A 27,480-nucleotide genomic window follows, 5' to 3' on the forward strand; every position below is an offset into this window, starting at 1 on the left:
AAATGACTATCCTATGAAAATTTCTACTACGTTCTCCTGCACATTCGCCACCACCACCGCTAATGAATGCAATGCACGCAACGCTGTACCTAATCGGAGTATTTATCTACACACATATTCTCCTACACACGTACGGGACGGTACTTTATGGGATGCGGCAGAACGCTCGGTCTTGGTCCGTGGTATGGACGGTAGGTAGGTAGGCGTATGTATGTATGTATGCGTGCTGTCATTCTCCCATATATACCTCGTCCTGCCTGCTTCGTTCTCTCTCTCATCTAGACAGACAGACACACAGACACACAAACAGTCAGACATTCGTTACCCATCGAACCACCAACCGCCAACCAGCATTTCACTTTTTACTTTTCAACCAAAAACCACACCAACGCAACCAAACAACCAACCAAACCCCCACCACCAAAAATGCACCCCTCAACCCTCCTCGCCCTCCTCCCCATCCTCGCCACCACAACAACAGCCTCCTTCCCCGGCGGCACAAACTACTACCACGACGACACCCCCTACCACTCCGAGGTCCACGCCCCATCCTACATCCACTCCCTCAGCCCAGGCACGACCCCTCTCCCCAGCGCCCCGTCATCCATTGCACACTCCTTCCTCCCCAGCGCCCCTTCATCCGCCGCATCCATTGCCGTAAACACCACATCCATCACCCCATCCATCATCCCATCTCCACCCTCCTCGTTCGTCCCCGGTATCCCGTCCTTTACTCCTCCAACCCCGGCGCAATCCTCCTTCGTCCCGGCTGGGAATACGACGGTGTCGATTATCCCTACGCCGCCTGCGACTGGGTCGTCTGGGTTTGTGGTGGTTGGGAGTAGTACGCCGACGAGCGCTGGTAGTGGGTCTAGGTCTGCGACTCGTACTACTGGTGCGGCGATGGCGAGTGCGACGAGTCCTAGTGCTGCTGCGGCGGGAGCGGCGGGGTTGAGTGTGGGTGTTGTTGCGTGGGGATTGGTTTCTGGGGTGGTGGTTTTTGTGGGGGGGTTTTAAGGGGGGTTATGAGGGGATAGAAAGGGGTGAGGGATGAGGGGATCGATGGGGCATGAATGGGGATGGGACGAGGTTGTGGAGGGGATGGATAGTAGAGAGAGTGAGGGATGGAATAACGTGGTGGATTGGAAGATTTTTATTTTGTTTGTGGGAATGTTTAATTGCAAGAAGGGTGTTTTGGAGTGTGGGATAGATTTTTGGGATGGGTTTGTTCAGGGCTTGCGTGAAGTGGGGGGGCGAATTGTACATACGCGCAGGCATGAATGACAGGGATTTCTCTTATGATATGTGGGTTATGTGTGTTTGTGACATGTTGAGTATAAGAAGATCTCTTTGCCGTTGATTGTCATGTCATGGATTTCATGAGCTAGAAGGAGACTAAGGTCCAGCCGCTCCGACCTCCCTCCCTACCTACCATCTACGTATACCACGTCGGCTCCGGCACCTCATCCAGCAGCACGAACCGGCCCAACTCGTGATTCTTGTACGCCACAGGATCATGCAGCGTATGCGTGCGCACATCGCGAAAGAAGCGATCCAGCCCAACCTTGGCCGCCGTGGCGCGCGCACCCGTAGTCTCAAACACGCCCGCCGTGACGCGCAGCCCGGTATCCGTCGTCACGACCTTGACGGCTGCAACGGCCTCGGCCAGCACGCCGCGCTCGCGGGCGCTAAGCTGGGAGCGGGCCTTGAGATCCGCGGACGGGTAGCGGGCGTAGAGCGCTGCGATGTCAGCGGCAGCGGAGTCTGCGAGGGCTTCGGCGGCGCGGGCGTGGGCGTAGAAGTTGCCGTAGGCGGCGAGGATGTAGAATTCGTCTGTGGCGGCGGGATTTGGGTCTGGGGTGTAGGGCCAGGGGCGGGTGTGTTTTGCGGTGTAGCGGGCGGCGAAGGTGAGGGCGCCCAGGGTGATGCCGAGGTAGAAGTTGCTGAAGACGAGCTGGATGGTGGGCAGGAGGAGGGAGGCGTAGGGGATGCCGAGGACGGCAGGGTCAGGTTTCTGCCATTGCGGGTTCCAGCCGAGGGCGTCGGACCAGGGGGCGCGGACGTTGGAGATCTTGACGCTGCCGGATTCAGTGAGGCGGAGGCCGATGTTGTTCCAGTTGTAGGCGAACTGGATGCCCGGTTGGGCAGTGGGGACGAGGGCGAAGATGTGGTCTTCCGTGCCGGCGTAGACGCCCTCGAGCACCGTCAAGTCGGAGATGACGCCGCCGGTGTTGAAGTTCTTGACGCCGTTGAAGACAATCTCGTCGCCTTCCGAGGTGATGGTGAGGTCGGAGTCGCGGGGGTTGACCGCTCCGCCGACGAAGTAGTTGTTGCTCGTGATGAGGTTTGCCACGCGCTCCGCTTGTTCAGGAGTGCCGACGACGTTCGCGGTCGTGGACCAGAGGAGATGGTATCCCAAGAGCATACCGAGTGAGCTAGGGCTTCTATCAGTCCCCTTCGTTCTGGACAATGTGAACTCGTTTCTCTACTCACCCGTCTCCCTTGGCAACCTCACGAATGACCTTGTAACCAACGCTCCAAGAATGTCCACCACCACCGTACTTCTTTGGCCCCATCACCTTCAGTAGACCAGAGTATTTGAGCAAAGCCACCTCAGCCCGCGGAGACTTGTTCTCTCGATCACGAACAGCTGCATCAGCTGCAAGCACCTCTGCAACCTCCGCAGCTCGCTGCACCCATTGTGCTTCGGTGGAAGGTAGCTTGCCAGCCCACTTCTTCTCAAAGTCGGCATATACGGCCGGGTCAGTTTGCGGTATAGACGCTCCTTCGCCGTTCGGCTTGAACGTCAATCCGTTTGAAGCTCCATTGGTCGCCATTTCCTTCTCGGAAGTCTTGACGGAAGTGTATCAAGACGAAGAAGTCGGCGGTGCAGAAGTATATATCTACGTGCCCAATTGCATGGCTCGCAGTCCTGGCATTTTATCCCCAGTCACAACAATCCTTGGATGTAGAGCTGCCAGTAGTCTCGTCAAGCGACCTATCATAGTCACCAGTTCCCACTGATGTTGATGGGTGTTGCTATGGCGTGCTGAGACATCGGAAATGGGGACGCGCTAATGCTGTGACTGTAGAGTGAAGATCCGAGAACGCGGAGAGGACAATAGAGGGTATTGGCAACTTTTGTTTTGTATTTTCGTTACGGCAGCGTCTCCTTGGTGAGGCGGGATGTGTCAGAGTGAATGCCGGTCGGATGATCTACTCATGGGCTGGATTGCGTGCTCAAGTAGCTGGATGAGAGAAGCGATGTCGCTTATCGCTCTCCTATCGGTCAAACGATTAACCAATCTGTACCCAGACTGCGATATCATATGGCGCAGCTAAACAAGCCCCTGTCATGTCGCGGCTTTCGCTGCGGGATGATGTAAGTAGTCGACGGATTCGTTGCTGTTGTTGCAATCTACTCTACCAATAGACATCCCTACGCCTTCGAATATCGCCGTCTGGCTATTGCATCGGCACCATGACAGCGACCGTATCAGTCACCGCACAGAAACGTGCCTTTGATGAAATAGACGATGACAGAACGTTGAAGCACCGCAGGGTGGGCAATGTTCCGAATCTGCAGCATCAGCTTCTTCTACACAAGAAGGCTCAGCCATTTGAACTGCATCGGGCTGGAGATGTTCCCGTCGCAAAGCCTGGCGAAGTCCTTATAGAAATACAAGCAGTTGGACTGAATCCCATAGATTGGAAGAGCGCGTAGGTCCTCTCCATGAAGCTTTGTTTGGTAGACCACTGACGACTGGAAAGGTTATATGGTTTCGCGATACCCGCATTCCCCTGTATCAGTGGACGCGAGTTTGCAGGGACCGTGGTATACGCAAATGGCAAGAATGATTCTGGAATAGTAGTTGGAGACCGTGTAAGTAATGCACTGCAACCTGTAACAAAAGCTGATGGTGCTGGCATATCAGGTGCTGTCAATAGCCACCGACTATCGCGACTTTCGAAAGTCTGCCTTCCAGCAATACGCAGTCTCGACTGCATTCAACGCTGTCAAGATCCCAAGACATGTCGACCTCGCACATACCACATCTCTCGGCGTCGCATTCGTCGCAGCTGCACTCGCGCTTGGGGTATGCCTCGGTGTTAACTTCGCAGGCCCAGTGACTGAGAGGTCCCTCTTGAAGACAGCCCAGAATCAAGATCCTGAGACTTTGCCCAAAGACGTACGAGACGAAGTTCTGAACGCAATTTCCCCTAGCCACACGCCATATGCAGGAGATTGGATTCTGATATACGGAGGTGAGAACAACCACTGATGACAAGACCTCGTGGGACTGACTTCCGCCATTCAGCTTCCTCGATCACAGGGCAGATCTGCATACAGCTATGCAAACTAAGCAACCTAAGAGTCATCGCCGTAGCAAACGAGTCTCGTCATGGCGAGAGACTCCGGGCTCTAGGGGCCGGTACGTCACGAGGCTGGCGAATACCAGTAGACATGCTGACATTACAGATCTAATCGTGGACCGCGAAGACTTGGACAAGGCAGCAACGCAAATCCGCGAGTCCGTACCAGGCTCCTTACGCTTTGCGATAGACTGCGTAGGCAAAGAGACAGCTGCGTGGTGTCAAGACCTTCTGGCGGGTCAAAGTGCTCTCCCAGCAGCAGAGCTTCGCCGTAGATCGGAGGACCGTGGCAGCGATCCAAGCAACCAAGGCTATTTAATGTGCCATCTGGTCGGCCTGACAGGTTTGCCGAAGGAACAGGCGGCTAGTGTCAGACAACACCAGGTGCCCATCAAGCTCTTCCATGAGAATCACGCCCTGGGACGGGAAATGAGCTCATGGTTGACCGAGCTACTGGGACAAGGCCTCTTACAACTACCGGAGGTCGAATTGTTGAAGGGAGGACTTGGGTCCATTAATGCGGGGTTGGACAGATTGAAGAGCGGCGCCTTGTCGGGAAAGCGATTAGTTGTGGAGCTCGACCACATGCTCGAGAGCAAGTTGGCTGTTTGGCCTCCAGAAGACGGCGGCTTCTGTTGGTGTTGAAGCTTGCAGTCGAAGTGTCCTGGACAAATGATGTCGTCGTCTTCGTCGTCGTCGTCGTAGAGGTTCGCACTAGCATAGCGTATTAGACAGTTTCAGGGAGACTTGGGCTTACCAAGATCCAACCAATGAGATTGGCATCCAGCAAAGTTACACGTCTAGCGCGAGTCAACGGACCTGATCGCGCCATACACATGACAATTGCAACACTGCTCTGGTGTTTGAATGGTGCTGGCGATCAGCTGTGGGATAGAAGCTTGATCCTGGGTGATGTGATCGTTTGAGGGGTAGTACGTGATCTATCGGGTAGCCATCGACATGAGATGTGAAAGAGAACCATTGCGTAGGAGAGGAGCAGAGTAGAAGCTACGACGAAATGGAGATGGTGTCCTTGTAGTGGTGCTGCATTTCAGGTCATAATCGAATATTGAACCACTTTCCTTGTGGTCGTGGAATAATTGTCGTGTTGCGTTCTGCGACAGTTTGCTATATCCTGATATCCTGAGCACTCTTTTATCTCTTCCGTTCGCTCCCGTGCAACCATCATGGCCAATTCCAACATCAATTCAGATCCAGAACGAGTCAAGTTTGCGTAAGTAGCCGAAGCAAAGCTAATTGCATAACGTTGGAAGCTCACATCGCCAGGTACTGGGTACCTAATGTCTCTGGAGGCTTAGTGATATCAAAAATCCCACAAAAGACAAGCTGGGACCTGAAGTCAAACATCAGCTACGGACGAACTGCCGAGGACGTCGGTTTTGAGTACGCACTCACTCAGATTCGGTTCACGGCCGGGTACGGCGCTGCAAATCAGCACGAATCAGTCAGCTTCAGTCAAGCTATCCTGCAGGGTACGGAGAAGCTGAAGCTCATTGCCGCGCTTCTGCCTGGACCGTGGAATCCAGCCGTCGCAGCAAAGCAGATTGCATCCATCGACAACTATTCAGAAGGCCGAATTGCAGTCAATGTCGTGAGCGGATGGTTCAAAGGCGAGTTCACGTCCATTGGGCAATGGTGGCTCGACCACGCAGAGAGGTATCGTCGAAGCAGAGAGTTCATGGAGTGTCTACGAGGCATCTGGACAGCAGGCGAAGACGGATTCACTTACAAGGGAGACTTCTATCAGTTCCACAACTACAACCTCAGCCCTAAGCCGATCCAGAAGCCGCATCCCGAGATATTCCAGGGTGGTAACAGCGACGACGCACGAGACAACGGTGCTGAAGTGGCTGATTGGTATTTCATGAATGGCAACACACTCAAGGGCTTCCGTGATCAGATCCAAGACGTCAAGGCACGTGCCCGCAAAGTTGGTCGCGAAGAGCACGTCAGATTCGCCGTCAACTCGTTCGTCATCCTGAGACCGACCGAAGCTGAGGCTGTTCTACAGCTTCAGGAAATCCAGGGCAAGGCCGACAAGGAGGCCGTAGAAGCATTCGGTGAGGCTGTCAAGTCTGCTGGAAGCTCGACCAGCAACAAGAAGGGCATGTGGGCGGATAGCAAGTTTGACGACCTTGTACAATATAACGATGGCTTCAAGACGAAGCTCATTGGCACCGCAGAGCAGATTGCAGACCGAATTCTACTGCTCAAGAGTCTCGGCGTCAATCTGGTGCTGACGGCATTCCTTCACTACGAGACAGAAATTGCGGCATTCGGAGCAGAGGTCCTGCCATTAGTGCGTAAGCTCGAAGCTGAAGGCCGTGGAAAGGATGCAGAGTTTGAGATTGCGAAGACTGGAGCAGTGTATGAAGACAAGAGAGTCGTGAATGGCGACGCGAATGGAGACGCGCGACCGGCGAAGCGCGCGAAGAAGGCCTGAGGCAGTACTTGCAGCCTGGGGCAGTAATTGTAGCCTGAGGCACCGAGTTTCATCGTCGGCGAGATCACCTCTCTATTTCTGTCTTCTCTAAAATCTACTGTACAAATCAGCATATACCTAATACTAGTCTAGTAGTCGTGCAAGTATGGTAATGATCCAAGCGCCTGAATGGCGGAATGAAGTATTGTTGTTACATATTGCTACAACCCCAAATTCTCCATACTAGATAATCTTCTACAAAACCACTCGCATGGATGTGTTGTAGCAAAACCATGATACAGCACAGCCAACCTCCCACCTCCCCACAAAACCCCAGCACAAAGCCCCACAAAGAACAAGGTATATCCAAACCAAACCGACAAAGCGCCGTGCCGTGTCTTGGACGCCCCTTTCAACGACAGGCGCACAGAGACACCCAGTAATTAAAGTCAAGTCAGGGGATGGATAGCACCGGGTAGGAAATCGAGAACGTCATAGTGCAGACGGATAGACAGATATTAGGAATGGCATGTCCTCCTCATCGTGAAGCATCAATCCACAGGCACGACTTTCGATCTACTTCTATATCACAAGCCCGATGTCTGGACGGAACCGTGGCCGTAATTCATTGTTTTCTTCATTCATTCGTTATACTGTATACCGCGTACATTTGAACAACACATAGAGACGCCGATTAATTCGACCGTAGTAGACACGCCAATCCCTCGCGCCGCGCCATGCCATGAATGCCATGCCCATAAGTGTTCACCCAAGAACAACTCCCGAGCCCAACACCGGCACTTTCAAAAAAACGCCCGAGAACACCATGCATCATCGCAACAACAGCAACGAAGAAGAAAAACACCACAGCCACCCAACATCACACGAACTTGCAAAAGCGTTTCACCAGACCTAGATGCACCCACCAACTCTCGCCCCGGCTGCAGGCCAGGCACTCAGAAGCCTCAAAAAGAGGTTGTCGATCCCCCCTCCCCTCCCTCAGCCCCCCGAATCCCAATCCGATCACTCCCCGAAAAACGCCAAGCCCGAACCCCAGTGTTGTGCATCCAATCCCAAAACACACACCAACACCCCCTTCGATCATGCGAGCAATTCACCCAGCAAATCAAAACCACACGCGCATCTTAATAAGAGAACAAGAAAAAGGAATAGCCATGTCAGACCAAACGTGATTCGCTGCCAACCCCAGATTTTCGCCCATTTGCAGGCGCCACTGCCGGCCGGGTGGCGAATTCATGGGGTTGAATGATGTGCATCGCGGATACGTCGGGAGGAAAGAATAAGGTGGTGGTGGCGAGTGTGTATTGTGACTCGTGGGTTTCCAACTGGGCGCACGCGTTTTTGACAGGGCGGGCCTGGCCGTTGTCAGATCAGCGGGCCGTTTTCTGGAATACCAAGGGGGGTTTCGCTGGGGGAAGTATAAAGCAACGACTGGGCCCCGTCCAGGTATTAAGGCGCAGCACACACACACATTGCACATGACGGAGCCTTGTCTCGTCATTCCGATCGAAGACCCTCGGCACAACTACTTTGGACATTCAGACCTTTGGGTTCGTGAATTCACGACATCTTCGCTCGTGGGGATTTTTATATCACGGTCGGTCTTGCTCCACAAAGAAGCGTGCGCCGTTGTCGACGGCTATCCGCATCAGATTCGTCATTGTTGCGGTGCAGGGCTGCTTCAGTGTCATGGACACGCGCACGCTCTGCTGGCCGGGGATGTTGTACTGCGCCGCGTAGAGATTCGTGTCTTCGGTGGTGGCAGTCATGCTCATATCCGCGTCCATGGATCCAGTCGGATACCCGTAGCCCGCGGACACGGAGTAGCTGCCCATCGCCGGACTTGTGGAAGCAAACGTCGGCGATGTGGTCAGTGTGTTGCTGAAATACGTGCCGACGTAGCCGTCTGCGGAGCCCTTGTGTAAAAGAGCTGGATCTACAGAGCTGTCTGCGTTTACTTGGGACTGGTTCCACCACGTCTGTGGTGTTGGCGTGGGAAGATCGGCATAGGCCGCAGTATCGTATGACGCGGTGGGCATGCTATATCCGCCGTAGTAGGTGGAGGAGTTGTATGAAGGGGAGCTGACTTGTGGAAATACAGAGTCTTCGGCTCCCCAGGAGGTACCGAAGTCGCTGTTGCTATAACTAACGGACCCGCGGGTGCTATCTGAGTAGGTAGGGGAGTTTCCTGTTCTTGCACTGTCGATTCCAGAGTCATTCTCGTAACTACACGAGAAATCGTGGTCTGTCTCGGACTGGTATTCACTTTGTTCGTCGTCGTCATCGTCATCATCGTCATTGTTGTAGTAATTGGCATATGCATCAACGCTTCCTCCCTGGTTTTGGATCTTCCGCGTCAGGACTGTATATCTGGTCGAGAGTTAGCTGTGGTCTGACAAGGATGCATCAAAGTCTTACCTATTCTTGATGCAATTCTTCGATCTTCCGGGAAAATACAGCTTTTGAATCTCCTTCCAGTGTCGGCCGATTTTGGAGACTGCATAGAGAAGTTGCTGGTTCTGGACATTTGTCAACAATGAAATCCTGTACGAAGCAACAGACCAGACGTACCTCTTGCTCGGACCATTCACTTCTATCAAGTTCTGGATCCAAAGACTGCTGCCATCTTTTCGCGCATTCTATACGGAATGTCAATATGTTTGTTATACAGGGAACGGATAGCAGGGGTACTGACGGTCTGCACTCCTGGTCCTTACTTCCTCAGCAACCAAAGTCCATCTACTATGACGTCAGTCTACGTTCTAAATATGACTTCCATGGAAAAGAGCAATGGTACGACAGGGTGGAATAAGGGACCTCACCTCTGGCCATGACGTTCAACGCCTCGTCGTAGCAGAGCGTCTTCAGACTTGGCCCATTGACCTTTCTTGAGGCCTCCTGCAACAGCGTTGTGCCAACGCTTCCGGCAGTCTTTATTTGTGCGTCCAGGGAGTTTCGAGGCAATCCGGCACCAATCCTTTGCTTCCCCTTCGGCAACTATAGGAGGCACAATCAACACTACTGTACTGGGTGCTGGCAGTGACCGGGGGCGTCAAAGGGTCCACTCACGTTGTGCAAGGACCTCATTTCTTAGAGCTTTGTCCTCCTCAGCCGTCCATTTCCTAGGCATGCGAGGCATGATGTAATGTTGTTGATGCACAATGATATATGGTGGGTATGGGCAAGTATGTATGGACCGGGATGTGATATCGCTACGTGGAAGTTAATCTTGACTTTGGGTCTGTGACGGAAGAGAAGCTGTTGATGATGTGGAAAGGGGCAACAGGCTGAAGTATAAATCCCAAGCTGTCGAGGCTGACGATGAGTAGGTAAGAATGTCGAGCGTTGGATGAACACACCAAGCCGATCAAGTGCGACAGAAGGATCATGTCCAGGACATCATCTCGATCTTTTCAACAACCGGATAAACACCTAACAAGCGAAGACGTGTGTTAGACATGCGGCATATGGACCATGCATGTCCCACGTTCGAGCTTGATGGCCGCCTCTGACTTCATCTGGGGCACAAATGTCAGACTATTTCATCACCACGAGGCAGGCATGGGTCGGCCATAGCGTTGGTGGCGGAGTCAGAACAGAGGCGTGCTACATGTTCATGATAAGCTGGATAGGTACGAGTTCTGAGGCAGCCATGCCGGAGTCTAGTAGATCAACTACCAAGCTATGGATCCAACGAACAGGCGAAGAATTACGACGTCTGAAGGATTCCTGTCTGCACGTTAGAGACAATGGTTGTCTTCTCTCTGCACAGATCTATTCGCCTTGCCATGCAACATTGGAACGCCCCATAAACCGTTTGTTGTATGGACTCCACTGGGACCCGAGTACTGCGCTGGGTTTTGCGGCTGATTTCGAGGTTCTGGCCCCTGTCTTCAAAGACGCGTCAGGCAGAGGATAGAGGGAGATGCAAGGAGGGAAGCCAAGCCTGAAGCGGACTGGCTCTCGTATACGAGCTTTATGTGATGGCACAAGCAGTATGACAGCCGAGAGCTGCATCACACAGAACCAGAGGTATGGTTTTCCGAAGGTCGGATACGGCGTGCTATGGCGATGAGAAGCAAGACCAGTTTCAATGGAAGAGTTGTCCTGCATAATGCTAGCACTGCTACTCGATAATCAGGGTCTCCGGACGAATTTGGCGATGCCAATGAAGCATTATCTGGGCCAAGCGGATGGCCGGGCCACATGTCTGACATGCATATCCTCGTCGGTTGAGACGAATGGTAAATACTGGGCTTGCATCCGACAGGAACGGTACCGCGCTAGGGTCCCCTGCTCCCGGTATCTCAGTATTCGCTGATCGCATTCCCATGTGCTTTCGCGATGCAGATGATGTTACGGTTAAGCCCATTTTCCCCCGCGCGTTTGCTCTTGTCAGTTATCCTTGCAATGAAGCATGGAGTAGCAGTAAGATTATGTCTAGCTCAAGAGATCCTCTGGGTGATACTGTGCACAGTAACAGGGTGACATTCGGTATTAGAAGAATCGGTGAGGACCCGGTGCAACCAGATTGGATCAAGTTGAAGATAGAGCTGTCTTAGCAAGCTTAGGGTACGTTATCAGTTAGCTGATGATGTGGTGACCAAGCTGGAGAATGCTCGTCAGCGTCGTTATACTGCTCATTCATGCTCAGTATTGTCGAACCAGCGATTCTACCATTCCAACCTCCAACAAACTCGGCATAAGCAAGGTCAGGTCCTGTAGCATCCTGTTGGAGGAAATGTAACTGTCCAAGTAAGTACTGTACAAGATAGTGGCTCAGCAGCTGCTCAATTGACGGGAGTAACAAGGTGCGGGCCGCGATCGACAGTTGAAATCCCATCCGGTCAACGTACAAGCGTCAGGTGTAGCACTATGTTATGGAGTATTGCACGGTTTGAGTATTGGTCAAGACATCTTTGACGATCATGTTGGCGTGTGGGGTTTGCGTAGCGTGGGAGGCTTATCGATAAATCGACCCTAATCAAGTCATAAAGTGATGAAAAACATTCTTTTTTTGGCTGAAGCTACGTTAAGATGCACGAGCTAGCTGTGGCTGGTGAGAAAGTTTGTTCGTGCCCCCAGAAAAATGTCTTGTTTATTACTCAATCACTCTATGATCATCGTCTAGCGCAAGTTTCTGATAGGAGAATTACGCTGGTCAGGCATGCGTCATCATCAAATCACCCCAAGAAAAAATAGTCCCATCATGTCAGGCTCACGGCCACGCTCGACAGCATAGCCAACGCGTCGTGCGGTCTCGCATTCTCCCCATATCAATATCTTCCGAGCCTACCGTGCCCGTCCTCCCGAATACCATTTGCCGTGTAGGAAGTAGTTCTTACACCAACCGGTCCCGCGTTGACAAAGACGAACAGCCAGTAGAACCCATACCAACATTTGAGTTCTTTCGCTACTAGCCAGGTTGGTGATTTTTCGTATTCCGTGCGTCTCTGCATATCGCAACCGTGAAGTGAGTTGTGCTGCGGAAGGAGTACATAGTCTGATATCTTGCAAAAGGCATCATCCAATGACTAAAAGCTGCCGTGGCTCTATCGATCCTGTATCTTGGCTCGTGTTAGATCCACCCTCGATTTCTGCCTTACCTTGTCTCAGCACACCCGCTTAGTCGGCATCGCTCGCCGGACTATCGTGGGCTTCGTCGCTCCTATTGCTGTACCCCACGATACGAAGGTGGCTTTTGCGAGGCCGGTAGACCCTAAGGCAGCAGGGGAAATGCGACAGTCTGAGGCGAGTGCACGTGAGGTAAGGAACCTGGCTTGCATTCTTTTGTTGACCCACTCCTTCTAAACGTCTAGATGGTGCAGATCTTCTGTGCCCTGCAGCGAATAGCAAGATACGTGCGTGACGTGGGCCGTGGACTCGTGGACCCATTCAGTGACCTGCTATCTTTGGCCCGTCAGGTACCATCAAGATGACTATTCGTAGAACAACCGCAAACCCGATAGCGCAATTGCGATGTTCACAGCTTAAGATCTGTTTCAGGTGTACTGGATGGTGGCCCTCGCATGGGATCTGATACATCATGGAGTGGTGTGTTATGATTTAGGCATGTCATCTGTACTCGGGTCCGCTAATACAGTAGACACTCCAAGAACCCCAAGAAGTTAGGCAAGCGAGCCAAACCCACTATCACAGCCAGACAGACACCAGCTGAAACTCTCGACCGCTGTATGTCGGACCAAGCTTTCGGGTTTTGGGGGCGTCTCTCTCGGAATGCTTGCCGTTGACGCGAAAAGATCGGCCAGCAGCACCCTGCTGTTCTGCCCTCACGAAGCCACAAGCGCGGACAGTTTGTATTTTACTGCATGCTGATCGGTAAGGAACATGTTCGTCCGGTAACGGTTCCTTTGATGATAACGACGCTATCAACGCTTCTTTGGCTGGGAGTGAGCCATGCAGTGCCTCAACGGGACATTGCTGTGAACGTCGCGTGAAGCAACAGGAATGCGCGGCTTATTCCGGGGGGTTACGCATATTCCATTCTTGCATTCCCGTTTCCGCGTCGCAAAGCTTGCCCGGCCTGGATGCATCCATAGATTCAAGCAGCACTGCCTGCACCTGTTCGTATAGTGTGACAAGGCCAGCTCTTTGTGGTGACAGCGCCCTTGCTGCCATTATCTCACCGTCGAATACGGTTCACAGCCCGATCTTGACGGCCAATAGGAGGCCGGACCCGAGTACAGAGGTCATCCTGGGGCGCACGCCTCGCTTGGTGGCCGTGTAGCTGTAACCTGGTTCAGCTTGGCGTTGAGGCCTGCCGGCTCCGAAGAACAACATCAACAAGACAGCATGGAGGCTTCGGAGACCCGTACAGTCGGACTGATCGGTCAAGGGATACATTTGCGCAGCAGAAGGGTTTCAGAAGGAATACGAGGGCGTCGAGCCAGGTGTGACGAGATTGATGAGCTGACAAGAGGTGTATGGGCGGTGTTCTGTCGGTCGACGTTTTCGGCAGCTCCGAGGTATGAGCAAGCTCAACGTCAAGGTTCGAATGCAGCGGTGAACGTGGTTGCGTGGATCGAAAGTACAATCAACATCGGGAGGTGTGAGCATAAACTGTTGCTCCACAGATCGCAGTCAGTACAGGGCAGTCCATTGATAAACAAATGCATACCTGGCGCATCGTGTGATGAGATGCGACGCTGACCCGTCCATCTCATAGACTTCCAAGGCATGTGCAGTTACTCTGGAAATCCTGCCAGTACCAGATGAAAAAGACCAGAGATGAAAAACGATTCCAACTTTCAATGAGAGAGGCGTGAGGGGTCTGGTCTATGATAACGTCGACAATCGACGTTGGGATAGAGCTGGTGGCACTAGAGCCGTCGTGACGAGGATGATGCCAGAACAGGAACCAACCCTCAGTTTCATCCACATCTGCCAATCCTTTTCGCTCATGGTGGTCAAGTGCCTCCGCGTACTCGGGACTTCTTCCAGCGGCATCGTGCACTGGAAAGCTTTTCAAGGGTCCAGAGTCCGGAGAGGCCTGCCTGGAGCCGGCAAAGGGGACAAGTCGGCAAGTCCACGAGTCAGAGGGAGCTTCGACGGACTTGTTGTACGCCAGAACTCACTAGAGCTCCGTGGTGGTGGCGAAAGACCGGGGAAACACCCAGCCTTAATACGGGTAAGTGAACGTTCGAATAGCGTTAACTCCGGAGGCATGCGGCATAGTCGGTCATAACTTCTCAAATCAGTCCTATGAGAGGTCATTAATTCGATGAAGCACGGAAGCATCTTGTCTTCTGACCGTGTTATAATATTGCACAGAGTATATGTACTCAGGTCTGACCTACAGCGCAAATATCAAGAGCAAGTATATATATAGAGTGTGAGAAGGCAGATAACTGCGCCGCATTGTCAGACCCAACATGATAGTGTTCGTTACAAGTCTATCAACGGTCCAGAACATGATGTTCGTCTATTCACACGAACCTCACAATCCCAAACAGACGCCACATCCGAGACTCCAACACGTTCTACAGCATTAGTAAACCGACAAGGGAACGGAGATGAGTATATTCTTGTAGATGCTATACAAGACTGGGCCATATGTATAAAAGAACCCTTCAAGTCTCACCGCCGGTCATGAATGGGACTTCGATCCTTTATAGAGATGCTGTAGGCCAAGTATGAACGGACACAACTCTATAAAAGTCGTTCAGGGCTTGATATACCCAATGTATCACAATGTGCCACACCAACACCAACGATCTCCAGATATAGCCTGTCCAGTAAGATGTTGCATTATAACATGAAGCGCCCGGTTTATTCGTGCCACTACTGCTAGTCACGATGTTGGGAACGTCACTGGCCAATCCTCCACTTCTTCTCTCCTTGTATGCAGTATACGCCTCTTTATGAACAACGAATTACTCAATAGGCTCTCAGATAATGTATAGCTTCGCGTGTGTGGCGAGACGTGACTAACAATGCCCTCACATGAAGGTAGGTGTATTGAGCGAGTACACATCCAATAATTAGTTAGCGGATTCCAACAGCCAAAAACTGGTCTAGAGCGAAAGAGAATCAAATGGCACCATCTGACTCCTGTGGCCAGGCATCATGCGCTAAACTTGGCTCCGGGGACCCGAGTACAGGTACAAGGAGATACCTAGTACCCTCAGATCTCTGGCGGAGTATCTCCGACATTCGACGAGCCCTTGCTCAAGGAGATGCGTCACTCGCTCAGGTATACATGTAGTAGCCAGCATGAGAATTACAAGGGAAATTTGCGCAATTGGTAGGGCGTTCTGTGATATACATGATCAAAGGATAGAGGAAAAGGTTGTGGCTACCGGGCTTGTAAGGAATAAGAGGAAGCTAATCATGGTCATTAAAATCATTTGAATCATCATTTTTACATCAACTGGGAAAAAGAAATCTATCCATCAGCATTGACAGGATCCCTCACACGAACATAGCCGGATCAAGGGAAAGTTCAGTCTGGACCTTAAACAAGCAACGCTAATAGGTCATGTCCCCACATAGCCCATGCATAGAGCAGGGCTCGAAGGAGAACTTTCTAACATTGATACACCAACAAGAGCCTCAGGGTTCAGGCCTGGACCCCGTTACAACCTGACAGCCACCTACCATAAGAACGATGACGTCCCGTCACCCAGATCGCCAGATCACAGCCCACCATCCTCGATCGCCAATCCCCATCACGTGCAATGACTTACTGGAACACACCGTGCTTCCTCCAGGATGCCAAGTACTTGTCAAGCAGGTCCAAACCCACCGGGCCGAACTCGCGTAGGTTACTAGAGACGGCCTGAGTCTCCTTTGAATGCAGAACAAGGCCGCCACCAGACAGCTTCTCGAACTCGCCACTGAAGAACTCCTCAAGGTTCGACACCGAGCCGTTGGCTAAGACCTGCTCAAGCCAATCACCAAAAGGAATAGGAGTCTTGGAGGGGAGGCCGAGTCGTTGGGCCAGCTCAGGCACGAGTTCTTCCCATGATTGACGGACCGGGTTTTCCACGTGGTAAATGACGGTAGGAGATGTTTCATCTAGGGTGATGTCGATGATAGTGCGGGCGGCGACATCCATCGGGAGCCAGGAATAGGTCTGCGAAAGATGTCAGTCAAGAGACCTTAGGTGCCGGAAGGGAGACAGAAAGGGGGGCCCAGATGACTTACACCATGGAGAGCCGGCATTCGACCAATAATCTGCGAGGCCTTCAGAAGCTGCGGGAAATGTTCGTCCTTGGCCCAGTGGCCAGCAGTCGTTGTGCCACTCATCTGGCCAAGACGCAGAATTGCAGGCTGGAAGCTCTGTCCGTGGGTCTTCACGGCATGCTCGAGCATCCTTTCACATACCCATTTGCCTTCGCCATATCCCATTGGCGCCGTGTAGGAAGGATCTTCAATCGAGATCTCTGGAAGGACGTTGCCGGGATATCGCGCGCAAACAGCGATGGTGGAGGTGAAGATGAGCTTAGGACGAACAGCTGGTCGGACTGTGTGAATCTTGACCGCAAATTCGATAAAGTTATACACAGCACGAATCTGAGACTCCATGGACTCCAGGGCCCGCTGGAAGTCCATAGGCCAAGCACTGTGGATAATGTGAGTTACGCTGCTCACGAGACGGGTGTAGTCCTGCTCAGGAAGTCCAAGGTGGTCCTTCCCAGTCTCGGCTTGCATGATCTCTACTTTGTTCCAGGATTCTTTGGGCATATCCATACCACGATACTCGAAAGCCTTATACTGACGGTCGATAGCATTTGCGATGGAGCCCTTAGGATCGCGCCTGTTGAGGCAGACAACGCGCGAAATGGTAGGGTTGCGACATAGCTGCTCAAGAAGATTTGTGCCAAGATTACCAGTCGAGCCAGTGATGAGAACAACAGCACCACTGCTGCTTGGGATAGCGTCGATTTCGTTGTTGAATCGACTGAGAGCAGCGTTCATACGCTCTTCGCGGGATAATGCCTGTCCAGCTCCAGCGGTAAGTGCTTTGGCCAGTTTGCTGACTGTAGGATTGCGGTAGATCGTATCTGGCTTCGCAGGAGTGGTAAGGCCAGCAAATTGCTCCTTATTGACAGCACCATTCAACAAGCGAGCTACGCGCGTCGCTTCCAATGAGTCCATACCTGCCTCGAAGAAGTCTACGTCGGCGTCAAGGGACTCTTTAGAGAGCCTTCCTTCCCATGCAATGTGGATGACGTCTTTGACGCTCTGCTCCAGATTGCTGGCATCAAGGCTGAAGGAAGTGACGGAAGATCCTTCGTTCTCAAGTCTTTCATAGACTTCATTGATTTCGTTTTCAAAGACTCTCAAGACTTCGTTTCGCATGACTGAGCCTTTGTCGGAGCGTGGAATGACTTTGTCCTCAGGCTTAAGAAATATTGCACTGCGACTTGTGATACGGGCGTGTCGGTCCATAACCAGGTTGGTCTTCTCGACGATCGGCCAAATAGTGTTGATAAATTCTTCACGGCCGCTCTCGGGGACAGCTGATAGCGGCTCGATCATGATCCCAATTTCCTCTCGGTGCTGTCCGAAGACGACAGCCGTTTTGACTTGATCACAGGAGTTTAGAGCTTGTTCGAGAAGCTGTGGCGACACTTTCTCTCCCGTAGCAAGAACAATCATGTCGTCCTTCCTACCAAGCACTTTGACCTCTACCTCCTCTCCCTTCGCATTTGGATTTTTGATCAGAAGATCTTGGATCTCAAACTCATCAGGCCAGCCGAATGGCTGCCCAACAAGCTTCCAGAACTCTCCTTCTTCACCCTCGGCATCTGCACGCTTGAGTTCAAGGCCTAGATCCTTCCGGATTTTGATATAGTGCCAATCGTATGACGAATCTGGTACGAACAAAGGCGCGATCGCTCCGAGCTCTGTGGTACCATAGTGGTTCAGAACACTGATCCCCATGTCTGTGAGAAAATCGCCAACGTGAGCTTTTATAGCTCCACCACCAACAGCTACGAAGTCCAGGGGTACAAGAGCTTCGTACATCCCTTCGGAATTCTGTGAGATCTCCTCCAGAATGTTGGGAACTGTCATAAGGGCATTCGCCTTGGTACGACTTAATAATTCGACAGTTGAGCTTGCCGATGGAATGATTGACGCCGATGGGAAGCAGCATGTCTTGCCGGTTGATAGACTGACAGTTGGTGCGAGTTGGCCAAAGCCCTGTATGCTATTAGTATTCACGGCTCTTGATCTAGTCTTGGGGACTTACATGGTACAATGGAAGAGTAGAGAGCATGACGCCTTCACATTCACTGGGCTTGAGAGTGTGGCAGGCAGCAAAGCCGAGAAGCCATCGCTGAGTAAGTCCGATAGGCTTGGGTAGACCAGTGGTACCAGACGAATGGAAGTAGATGGCGTGTCTGTTGTCCTCTCTGAGAGTTTTGCTAGGACCCCAAGACTCCCTGCGCTCGTTCACAGAGAGTGCTGCAGCCTCCAAGAAGAACTGATAGGGTGCAGCTGTGAGAGTCTCAAGTGTTTCATGAGATTCCATAGCTGCAATACCCTCTTCAGCAACCTTGCTGGTACGACTGGAAGTGATGATCGCTTGTGCGTTCGTCTTTGTAAGTAGGTGTCCCACAGCTGCTGGTGAAAGCCTGGCAGACAGAACAACGACCTGATACAATTTAGCAAATGAGAGAAAAGTTGAGGGTATGTCACAATTCTCAGTAGGAGCTAAACTTACAGGGACCTCTAATCGTAGTAGAGCAGACAGGTAAATGAACAGTGTAAGATCACTTCCTAGGAACAGTGCGATTGGCCGGCTATCCGTTATGGAGCCATCTGAGTTCGTCCGTGGAGACTGAGCGCCAGGGACATGTTGTTGTATCCAGTGGACGCCTTCATCAACAAGGTTCCTCAATGTGCGAAATGTGATTTCTGCGAATTTCTCATGTTTACCATTTGAGCGCTCCTCTTGGAGTGCAAAGACGTGGTCCGGATTGAATCTTGAATTGAAATCAATCAGGTCTGGTAGTGATCGTATGTCATTCTTTGTGGGATTGACGGGAGGGCGGAGTAAATCAAACTTCGGCCTTTGGAACACTTGGGATCCGTTGATGTTGTCCGATTCTTCGTATATAGCTGATGGTGCCATCGTGTGTTCGACGTGTGGTTAGGATTGGGAGACCGCGAATGCTTACAATTCAAGTGTTATATATCCCAGACATCACATTGAAAACGCCTCTGACGAACTTCTCTAGTATGTTCATTTTTGGAAACACGGGGGACGCCCTTAGACGATTTACACATGGCGTAATGCACTGAGACTGCCAGCAGGTGGGTCCAACAGGAGTGCTGTGGCCTCAGCTTCCACGAAACTGAGTTACAATGTCTCAGGAGCCCAGGGTCCTAGGAGCCGAGTTAGGCTGATTCATAAAATGACCTCATGGCTGAGTCCTTGTGTTATGTGTGGTGCCCATAAGCATACGCGGGTCTTCGTACTCCATAGGTTGAACTTACGAAAGCGGTCAACTGTATGGCATTGATTCAGGGCTAGGAATGGCGAGGGTCCGGCAAAGGTCTCTGAAGAACGTAAGCAATGAACACGATAGTGGTGAGATCCACGGTAGGCATTGTTATTGTCAGTGACTGTGACGCAGGCGGCGGGCCTGACTGTCCGTGCTACCCTGAATATACACCGCTTAAATAACTTTGTCGACTCACCCTGGCTGGTTGAGTATATGCCAGCCTTTGTTTGACAACAGTTTACTTTTTCATACTTCTCTTGACGTTGTGTCGTTGTTCAGTAACATCATCGAGCGTACAAATTCGAGCAGATCCCTTCAGAAAAGGCAAACGGGACGATCAGACCCGGAACCAAGAATTCTGCAGCGTTTATCTTGCAATATCAGACGTACAACATCCCACAGCCCATTCTAAATCTCGGAGATAGTCTCTGCGAACCCCATTCTAGCAGTCAGATCGATGTCCGGGGCACGGAGAGTAGCTTTCTTCGGAGGCCAGGGCAGTCGTTCTTTGTTCAGTCCGGAGCTGTGTGCCTTCGCACAGGCAAATGCGAAGTCATCAGCTGCTGCTGCGCATCTTCTTTCAGCATGTCACACAGCCTTTCTAGATGAGCTGTACAACTCTATCTCAGATGAGCCTATCGGCTTTAGGGATGAGTTGAGAGAGCTCAGAACAGCAGAAGATCTGCTGAACCCGCCATCAAACACTCACAACAACCCTATCATACAAGGCGTCACCCTTTGCCTGCATCAGCTACTAGGCTATCTTGCCAACACGCAGTACACGGCATCGACTGGACTATCTCTCGACCCGAAGCAGGGCGAGCTTAGCGAAACGGTGGGCTTCTGCTCGGGGGTCCTTCCAGCTATTGTCGTCGCTTCATCGAAGAATATTGCGGAGTACATCGAGACAAGTACAGCGGCTGTTCGAGTCGCTTTTTGGATTGGGTTCCGGGCGGCGAGCTTCAGCGAACAATCCGAAGACCACTGGCGAGATTTTCCGTGGAGTTTAGCCCTAAACGGGTATGGTCCAGAAGTTGTCGAAGACTACAATAGTGATGTGAGTCACCTGATCTGTTCTCATCATCAAGCAAAAGCTGAACTTAACCCGTCTAGCATCAAGATTCACCTGATCTTCAATTATGTATATCAGCAAAATCGAGCGAAACGTCATTCAGCGTTGCTGGCCCGAGCTTGGCACTGCGCAAATTCCGATCCGAGTATCTTGATTCAAGACATGATCGGAGCAGCGACCTAGTCCATGTGCACGCCTTGTATCATGGAGGACATCGAATGGAGGATGTCCTACGTCATGTGATTGATGATACACGCCGAAGAAGTATCAATTTTCCCTCGAGCGAGGACTTGAAAAGGATATCACTGCGCTCCTCCATTGATGGTCAGGTGATCAAAGCAGATGCAGAGAGTCGTTCTCTTCTTGAGACCGCAATCAGAAGTATTCTGGTAGATCAAGTCGATTGGAGCAGTACGTGGAAACAAATCAGCCAAGCTGCACCAAAGACTGAAGTTCTGGCGTTTGGCCCGCACTCGCGTTCACTACTGTCTACAACCACTAGCGATGGCCCAGCGAAGGAGATCAAGACTGAAGACCTTTCGGGACGGGGAGATAGTTCTCTCCCTGCATATGCGAACGAAGCCATTGCTATTGTCGGTATGGCCTGTCAATTCCCTCAAGGTAGCAACAAGGACATGTTGTGGGAGACATTAGAAAAGGGCCTGAACACTGTGGAAGAGGTAAGTCTGACCATTATAGTGCATCCACTTTCTTCTGACAATGTTAAAGATCCCCGAATCGCGCTTTGAGGTATCTCAATTCAAGGTAGATCCAGAAAACGAGAAAGGGGCTGGCAGAAAGATGGCTGCTAAGCATGGAAATTTCCTTGATAAGCCTTGGGCATTCGATCACAAGTTCTTTAATATATCGCCTCGGGAAGCCAAGTCGATGGATCCCCAAGTATGTGATTGAGTATCTGTCCCATCACTATGACTAACAAGCCTTAGCAACGACTACTCCTGCAAGGAGCTCTAAATGCACTTAATGACTCAGGGTATATCCCGGATGCAACACCTACATTTCAGAAAGAGACCATGGGATGCTATGTAGGGGTTGCCACTGGTGATTACACAGACAACCTGAAAGACGAGATTGATGTCTACTACAGTACTGGGACTCTCCGAGCTTTCCTCAGTGGGAAGATATCTTATCACTTCAAATGGAGTGGTCCTTCCGTTGTCATTGATACAGCTTGCTCGGCCTCGAGTGTGGCTTTGTACCAGGCTTGCAGAGCTCTAAACAATGGAGACTGCACATCAGCGGTCGCTGGAGGCGTCAATGTCATTAGCAGTCCTGACATGTATATTGGGCTGTCAAGAGCACACTTCCTTAGCAAGACTGGGCAGTGTAAAGCGTTCGACGTCACAGCTGATGGATATTGCCGATCTGAGGGCTGCGGCTTGTTCGTCCTCAAGAAGCTGAAGGATGCTGTTGCAGAGAACGACCGGATTTATGGAGTGATTCGTGGCATTGAGGTCAACCAATGTGGAAATGCTCACTCGATCACGCATCCTCATTCCGAGACCCAACAAGCGCTTTTCAGGCAAGTTGTGGAGAGAAGTGGGGTAGATCCGACTTCTATCGGAGTCGTCGAGGCTCACGGCACTGGGACACAGGTGTGTATATCGTGGCCTTAAGTGAGGGTCCTACTGACTGTCCATGCAGGCTGGAGATGCAGCAGAAGTTTCTAGTATCCAGAGCGTGTTTGGGAACAGGCCGACCAATCAACCTCTACACTTGACCTCGATAAAGGGGAACATCGGCCATGCTGAGGCTGCTTCGGGGGCTGCAGGATTAACCAAAATCCTCTTGATGATGAACAAGAAGAAGTTGCTTCCACAAGCTGGGTTCAAGAATCTCAATCCCAAGTTGGCAAGCATCAATTCACACAACATCAAGATCCCAACATCGGTAGAGGAATGGCGCTCAAGACGTGGTGTGCCACGACGAGCTCTGTTGAACAACTTTGGCGCTGCAGGCTCCAATGCTGCTATCATCGTCGAGGAAGCGCCCGACGGTGCAAAGCCAAAGGAACTTGTTCAGCGTTCAGCCTATCCTTTTGTCATCTCAGCAAGGACCGTCAAAGCTGTAAAATCGTACTGCCAAGGATGGCTACAACAGCTTGATCAGAATCCTGATTTGCATATCAAAGACATCACTTACACCGCGACTGCCAGAAGACAGCCATACGAACAACGATTGGCATTTGCGGTGACATCTGTCGAGGACCTCAAGCAAAAGCTGCAGACAGATACCGAGCCAAATGCAGTCAATTCAATGCATCGCAAGCCAATTGGCTTCGTCTTCTCCGGCCAGGGTGCTGTTTATCCTGGTATGGGCAAAGAATTGTTGCAAACCTGTACAGCCTTCAGCAACACTGTCACACAATGTGACCATCTTCTGAACAACATGGGTTTCCCGAAAGTCTCGCCTCTTCTTGAGGATGCCCATAACGCTATATCACCAAGTGAATATGTCATTGTATCACAATGCGCATGCTTCGTTCTTGAGGTTGCTCTTGCAAGAACATGGATTTCATTCAATGTGGTACCGGATGTCGTTATGGGTCACAGGTAAGATTTAAGATCATGGAAGTATTGACTTCGTGGCTAACGCGATCTAGCTTGGGAGAATACGCAGCCATGGTGATTGCCGGCGTCCTCAGCCTCCCAGATGCCCTGAAATTTGTTGCCACCCGAGCGAAGCTCATGGTAGACCTGTGTGAAGTGAAGGCCACCAGTATGCTTGCCTGCAACATGTCAAGTGATGAGGCCGAGAAACAAATTGCATCGAAACCCGAAAGCTTCCAGGGTTTGACTATCGCCTGTCAAAACAGCAGAGGAGACTGTGTGGTGTCAGGTCCCGTGTCCGCATTGGATCAGTTCAGTCATCACATCAAATCTGCCGGGGCTAAATGTAAACGTCTTGACGTTCCCTACGGTTTCCACTCAGGGGCATTGGATCCAATCATCGAACCACTATCCAAGGTCGCAGCCGAGATGAAGATCTCGGCACCAAAAGTTGCTTTTGGCTCGACAGTCTCCGGCAAGCTTCTTGACGAGACAGCCATCACACCAGAATACTTCACCAATCAGACAAGGAACACGGTGCTTTTTGCAGACCTCATGGAGTCCCTAGCTTCCCGATCCGAATTCAACTCTGCAACGTACCTGGAGATCGGCCCAGCTCCCATCACCCTTCCCATGATCAAGAGCGGACTAGCTGATGGGGACAGCCAGTTCCTCCCTTCACTAAAGAAGAACGAAAACCCCTGGACCACATTGGTCAGTGGTATCACCAAATTGGCACTGGCGAATTACACGATGCATTGGCGTAACGTCTTTGATGGATCTCAAGGTAATGTCATCGACGGCCCAGACTACCCATTGGACAAGAGTGAAATGTTTGTCCCTTACAAGGAGCCCACACGACAAGAGTTGTCCTCGGTTCAGAGCACAGAAATGCAGGATGCAGCTGGCCCCTTGGTGCCCAGAGAGCTTAAAAGCAATGAAGAGGGTTCAGAGTTGTTTGAAAGTGATACCGATGTTCTGGGGAAGTTCATCCAAGGACACATCGTTGGTGGTGTAGTAAGTGCCTTCCTCCTGATTTTGTTCTCCAAAAGTTTCTACTTCACGGACAAACGCTAATCATCCCAAGGCACTATGCCCAGCAAGTGTATACCATGAGATGGTTCTCGAAGCTGCAACACGCAATGATAACAGTAACACCTCGACCGGCGAAACTCTGACTGTCAACGAGATCACCTTTGACAAGCCTCTGATATACGATCCCAAAGGCGACAAGAGAATCGTTCAGCTCACATTGCACAAGAAGTCTGCAGACGGCACAAGGGGTTTCACATTCTCCTCTTTCGTTGAAGGCCATGACGAGAAAGAAAAGGTTGACCATTGTTTCGGCATGATTCAGCCCCAGAAGACTTCCAAACTACAAAGCAGCTTCAAAAAGATGGCGGCCATCGCGAAAAGGCAAAAGTCACACCTTGATGGAGTCGCCAAAGACACCTTCCACACGCGCATGCTATATGAGACAGTGTTCCCTAGGGTTGTCGACTACGGCAAGGAGTATCAAAGTATCAAGAATCTGACCGTTACGGAATCCGGCTCTGAGGGACATGGTCAATTCCAGCTACCAGATCCGCCTGTGGACGAGCCATTCGTTCTGTCGCCCACTTTCGTGGATACACTCCTACACGCAGCCGGATTCATTGCCAACAGTCATGTTGACGCGCACGAGGCGTGCATTTGTACCCGCGTGGAGCAGATCAACATTCTGTACGACAACCTGGATCAGAGTCAAGAGTTCAAGGTCTACTGCAGTCTGATGGATTACATTGAGGGCACGCTCCTCGGTGATGCTTATGCGGTAGATCAGAGAGGACAGGTTGTGGCTGCGGTGGAGGGCATGCACTTCAAGAAGCTGTCACTCAGGGCGTTCCAAAACCACTTGGCCCGTGCCAGTGGACGTGGCAGAACTACTATCCAGCAGCCTGCTCCTGTCACCAAAGCCCCTATCAGAAATCCCACCACGCCTCCTCCCCAAAAAGCTGCACCCAAAGCTGCTGGTGGCGTTGGGAAAGACGAAATCATCGCCACAGTCGCGGAGACCGTATCGAAAGTATGCGAAGCACCTCCGGCAAGCATCACGGCGCAGTCAGAACTGTCTGATCTAGGCATGGATTCATTGATGCAGATTGAGCTTGCAGATGCACTCAAGAAACGCTTCCCAAGCCTTGCCATCGACAAAAATGCTCTCCTGAACAGCACCACTGTCAAAGACATCCAAGACCACATTATCGCAGTAAGCCCCGCTCCATCACAACAAAAGAGCAGCAACATTCAAAGACCCAAGTCCTTGAACTTGGAAGACACGAACGCGCGTCTGCAGCAAGCCAAGAGTAGCGAGCTCAAATACACTCCACCCGAGGCACCAGTCAACAAGGTCAAGGACCTGATTGCAGAAGTATGTGGCATCTCCGGGGGGGAAATCGACGCTGAAAGCACGATGGAAAGCCTGGGAATGGACTCGCTGATGACCATTGAACTGAAGACCGAGTTCAAGAAGCAACTCGGCGTTGAAATGCCCGAGATTCATGGCGACTTCACCCTCGACACGCTTCTCAGCTTCATCGACAGCTCGAACAGCTCGGAGACCAGCGCTACGCTGTCCACGAACACGGATAGTGGGTTCATCTCTCCACCCTCGACAGTGACTTCCACCATCTCTTCGCCAACCCGAGAGTCCAAGCCGGCCATTCCAACGCTCATCCAGTCTGGACCCAAAGACAAGCCTTCGATGTACCTGTTCCACGACGGAAGTGGTACCGTCGGTATGTACAAGGGACTCAGTGATCTTGGGTGCACCCTGTACGGTATCTCCAACCCTGGATTCGGCGACCGTGATCACTGGGCCAAATCGATCTCAGACATGGCCACCAGCTACGCATCCGCGATCTCGGCATCCTCAGAGAAGCCTGTCGTCTTAGGAGGTAAGGTCGCACAATGATACATTTGTCCATCACGTACTTACACTCTATAGGCTGGTCATTCGGTGGTGTCGTCGCCTTCGAGACCGCACAACACCTCGCACGACTCGGCAAGCAGGTCAAGGGCGTCATACTGATCGACTCACCATGTCCGAAAGACCACACTCCGCTCCCCGAAGAAGTGGTCAAGCATGTCCTCAAGCCCATGACGGACTCCAAAGCAGGGAGGTCTGCTGCCACGGTTGCAAATCAATTCAAATGGCATGCGGCAATGCTGGGCAAGTATAACCCTCCCGCAGATGCGTCCGAGGTTCCATACATCATGCTCCAGAGTGCCGAGACGTTCGATACGTCTGGCCAGTGCGGTGTCAAGTATCCATGGCTCGAGGACCAGCGGGAGCGTGCTCGTGCTATCGACGGATGGCAGGAAGTCCTGGGCCGGAAGGTCAAGACGCTGCAGATTCCGGGCGATCACTTCCAGCCGTTTACGAAGGAGTGTGTGGGGAAAGTATCGGAGCAGTTGAGGGAAGCATACAATATTGTTACGAAGTAAGTAGTTTAAGGATGGCAACAGACTGCATGAGCGTTTTGTTTTCGAGCGATTTGAGTTTTGGCGTTTTTAGTTAGGGGTCGGCCATAAAGAATGTACACTGCAAGCATAGCCAATGATAGTTACGACATTTTCCATATTTTCCGCATCAGAGCCGGATTCATGACTTGAAGAGTGCACACTCGGTTACAGGGTACCTTTCGCAGATTGAACTTATGTTTCCTAAATCAGGTTCGACAAGATGCCCTAGTCCAGACTGATACGCATCAAGCCCGTCGCTTTGTTATGTACGACCTTCACTCACTGTGCCATCATGATTCTGGAGAACATAGTCATCCGACACGATACGAGGTGCATTCACTTCAGGGTATCATGTTTACTTTAGCTGAAGCAAGACAGAGTCCCAGATCATATATCTAGGTTCATGACAGTGTCCCCTTGAACAGTACCACTCCGTCACGTAGCTGCAAGAATATGTGAATAATCTCGCGATTCGCTATGGAGAAGGCATTGTACATAAGACGTACACTACGAGCTACG

The 27,480-nt window shown here is 51.5% G+C and overlaps 9 protein-coding genes across 9 annotated transcripts; 4 read left to right on the forward strand and 5 right to left on the reverse strand.

Moving 5' to 3' along the window:
• Positions 1-9: 9 nt before the first annotated feature.
• On the forward strand, positions 10-948 carry EJ05DRAFT_203459 (uncharacterized protein). The gene has a single exon (XM_033739761.1). The coding sequence runs from the start codon at positions 216-218 to the stop codon at positions 843-845; it is 630 nt and encodes a 209-aa protein (XP_033604709.1). The 5' UTR covers positions 10-215; the 3' UTR covers positions 846-948.
• A 411-nt stretch (positions 949-1,359) lies between these two features.
• On the reverse strand, positions 1,360-3,196 carry EJ05DRAFT_203498 (acyl-CoA dehydrogenase NM domain-like protein). The gene is made up of 2 exons (XM_033739762.1): positions 2,494-3,196; positions 1,360-2,435 (listed from the first exon to the last, which is right to left on the reverse strand). Exons 1-2 carry the CDS (start codon positions 2,835-2,837, stop codon positions 1,436-1,438), a joined length of 1,344 nt encoding a protein of 447 aa, XP_033604710.1. The 5' UTR covers positions 2,838-3,196; the 3' UTR covers positions 1,360-1,435.
• A 237-nt stretch (positions 3,197-3,433) lies between these two features.
• EJ05DRAFT_448620 (GroES-like protein) lies at positions 3,434-5,263 on the forward strand. The gene is made up of 5 exons (XM_033742313.1): positions 3,434-3,720; positions 3,772-3,883; positions 3,936-4,266; positions 4,320-4,433; positions 4,481-5,263. The coding sequence occupies exons 1-5, from the start codon at positions 3,482-3,484 to the stop codon at positions 5,017-5,019; spliced, it is 1,335 nt and encodes a 444-aa protein (XP_033604711.1). The 5' UTR covers positions 3,434-3,481; the 3' UTR covers positions 5,020-5,263.
• A 160-nt stretch (positions 5,264-5,423) lies between these two features.
• Positions 5,424-7,014, forward strand: EJ05DRAFT_473176 (bacterial luciferase-like protein). The gene is made up of 2 exons (XM_033743341.1): positions 5,424-5,608; positions 5,662-7,014. The coding sequence occupies exons 1-2, from the start codon at positions 5,562-5,564 to the stop codon at positions 6,836-6,838; spliced, it is 1,224 nt and encodes a 407-aa protein (XP_033604712.1). The 5' UTR covers positions 5,424-5,561; the 3' UTR covers positions 6,839-7,014.
• A 1,416-nt stretch (positions 7,015-8,430) lies between these two features.
• EJ05DRAFT_497124 (uncharacterized protein) lies at positions 8,431-9,977 on the reverse strand (the record flags this gene model as incomplete). The annotated part of the gene is made up of 6 exons (XM_033746504.1): positions 8,431-9,208; positions 9,257-9,357; positions 9,410-9,477; positions 9,534-9,577; positions 9,661-9,835; positions 9,908-9,977. The coding sequence occupies 6 exons, from the start codon at positions 9,975-9,977 to the stop codon at positions 8,431-8,433; spliced, it is 1,236 nt and encodes a 411-aa protein (XP_033604713.1).
• A 635-nt stretch (positions 9,978-10,612) lies between these two features.
• On the reverse strand, positions 10,613-10,951 carry EJ05DRAFT_497125 (uncharacterized protein; the record flags this gene model as incomplete). The annotated part of the gene is made up of 1 exon (XM_033746505.1): positions 10,613-10,951. The coding sequence occupies one exon, from the start codon at positions 10,949-10,951 to the stop codon at positions 10,613-10,615; it is 339 nt and encodes a 112-aa protein (XP_033604714.1).
• A 3,067-nt stretch (positions 10,952-14,018) lies between these two features.
• Positions 14,019-14,596, reverse strand: EJ05DRAFT_483028 (uncharacterized protein; the record flags this gene model as incomplete). Its single annotated transcript, XM_033745222.1, has 2 exons — positions 14,019-14,401; positions 14,434-14,596. The coding sequence occupies 2 exons, from the start codon at positions 14,594-14,596 to the stop codon at positions 14,019-14,021; spliced, it is 546 nt and encodes a 181-aa protein (XP_033604715.1).
• An 831-nt stretch (positions 14,597-15,427) lies between these two features.
• EJ05DRAFT_535507 (acetyl-CoA synthetase-like protein) lies at positions 15,428-19,894 on the reverse strand. Its single transcript, XM_033749257.1, has 6 exons — positions 19,808-19,894; positions 19,032-19,696; positions 18,558-18,962; positions 16,505-18,508; positions 16,045-16,433; positions 15,428-15,682 (listed from the first exon to the last, which is right to left on the reverse strand). The coding sequence occupies exons 2-6, from the start codon at positions 19,440-19,442 to the stop codon at positions 15,628-15,630; spliced, it is 3,264 nt and encodes a 1,087-aa protein (XP_033604716.1). The 5' UTR covers positions 19,443-19,696; positions 19,808-19,894; the 3' UTR covers positions 15,428-15,627.
• Positions 19,895-19,900: 6 nt separating this feature from the next.
• EJ05DRAFT_448627 (ketoacyl-synt-domain-containing protein) lies at positions 19,901-27,023 on the forward strand. The gene is made up of 8 exons (XM_033742314.1): positions 19,901-20,872; positions 20,929-21,567; positions 21,617-21,787; positions 21,835-22,503; positions 22,553-23,460; positions 23,511-24,474; positions 24,545-26,393; positions 26,444-27,023. The coding sequence occupies exons 1-8, from the start codon at positions 20,273-20,275 to the stop codon at positions 26,941-26,943; spliced, it is 6,300 nt and encodes a 2,099-aa protein (XP_033604717.1). The 5' UTR covers positions 19,901-20,272; the 3' UTR covers positions 26,944-27,023.
• Positions 27,024-27,480: the final 457 nt, after the last annotated feature.

The sequence above is a fragment of the Pseudovirgaria hyperparasitica genome, assembly GCF_010093815.1.
Source record: "Pseudovirgaria hyperparasitica strain CBS 121739 unplaced genomic scaffold EJ05scaffold_2, whole genome shotgun sequence".
Taxonomy (NCBI): domain Eukaryota; kingdom Fungi; phylum Ascomycota; class Dothideomycetes; order Acrospermales; family Acrospermaceae; genus Pseudovirgaria; species Pseudovirgaria hyperparasitica.

Coding starts and splice junctions, on each gene's coding strand:
- EJ05DRAFT_473176 (XM_033743341.1), top strand. CDS start 5,562: ATGGCCAATTCCAACATCAATTCAGATCCAGAACGAGTCAAGTTTGC. Junction 5,609..5,661: donor CCAGAACGAGTCAAGTTTGC/GTAAGTAGCCGA, acceptor TCACATCGCCAG/GTACTGGGTACCTAATGTCT.
- EJ05DRAFT_535507 (XM_033749257.1), bottom strand. CDS start 19,442: ATGGCACCATCAGCTATATACGAAGAATCGGACAACATCAACGGATCC. Junction 18,963..19,031: donor TACTACGATTAGAGGTCCCT/GTAAGTTTAGCT, acceptor AAATTGTATCAG/GTCGTTGTTCTGTCTGCCAG. Junction 15,683..16,044: donor AGGAAGCACGGTGTGTTCCA/GTAAGTCATTGC, acceptor GACCATGATTAG/CTTCCTCTTATTCCTTACAA.
- EJ05DRAFT_448627 (XM_033742314.1), top strand. CDS start 20,273: ATGTCCGGGGCACGGAGAGTAGCTTTCTTCGGAGGCCAGGGCAGTCGT. Junction 20,873..20,928: donor TCGAAGACTACAATAGTGAT/GTGAGTCACCTG, acceptor TAACCCGTCTAG/CATCAAGATTCACCTGATCT. Junction 21,568..21,616: donor GCCTGAACACTGTGGAAGAG/GTAAGTCTGACC, acceptor ACAATGTTAAAG/ATCCCCGAATCGCGCTTTGA.
- EJ05DRAFT_203459 (XM_033739761.1), top strand. CDS start 216: ATGTATGCGTGCTGTCATTCTCCCATATATACCTCGTCCTGCCTGCTT.
- EJ05DRAFT_448620 (XM_033742313.1), top strand. CDS start 3,482: ATGACAGCGACCGTATCAGTCACCGCACAGAAACGTGCCTTTGATGAA. Junction 3,721..3,771: donor CCCATAGATTGGAAGAGCGC/GTAGGTCCTCTC, acceptor ACGACTGGAAAG/GTTATATGGTTTCGCGATAC. Junction 4,434..4,480: donor ACTCCGGGCTCTAGGGGCCG/GTACGTCACGAG, acceptor CTGACATTACAG/ATCTAATCGTGGACCGCGAA.
- EJ05DRAFT_203498 (XM_033739762.1), bottom strand. CDS start 2,837: ATGGCGACCAATGGAGCTTCAAACGGATTGACGTTCAAGCCGAACGGC. Junction 2,436..2,493: donor GAGGTTGCCAAGGGAGACGG/GTGAGTAGAGAA, acceptor TAGAAGCCCTAG/CTCACTCGGTATGCTCTTGG.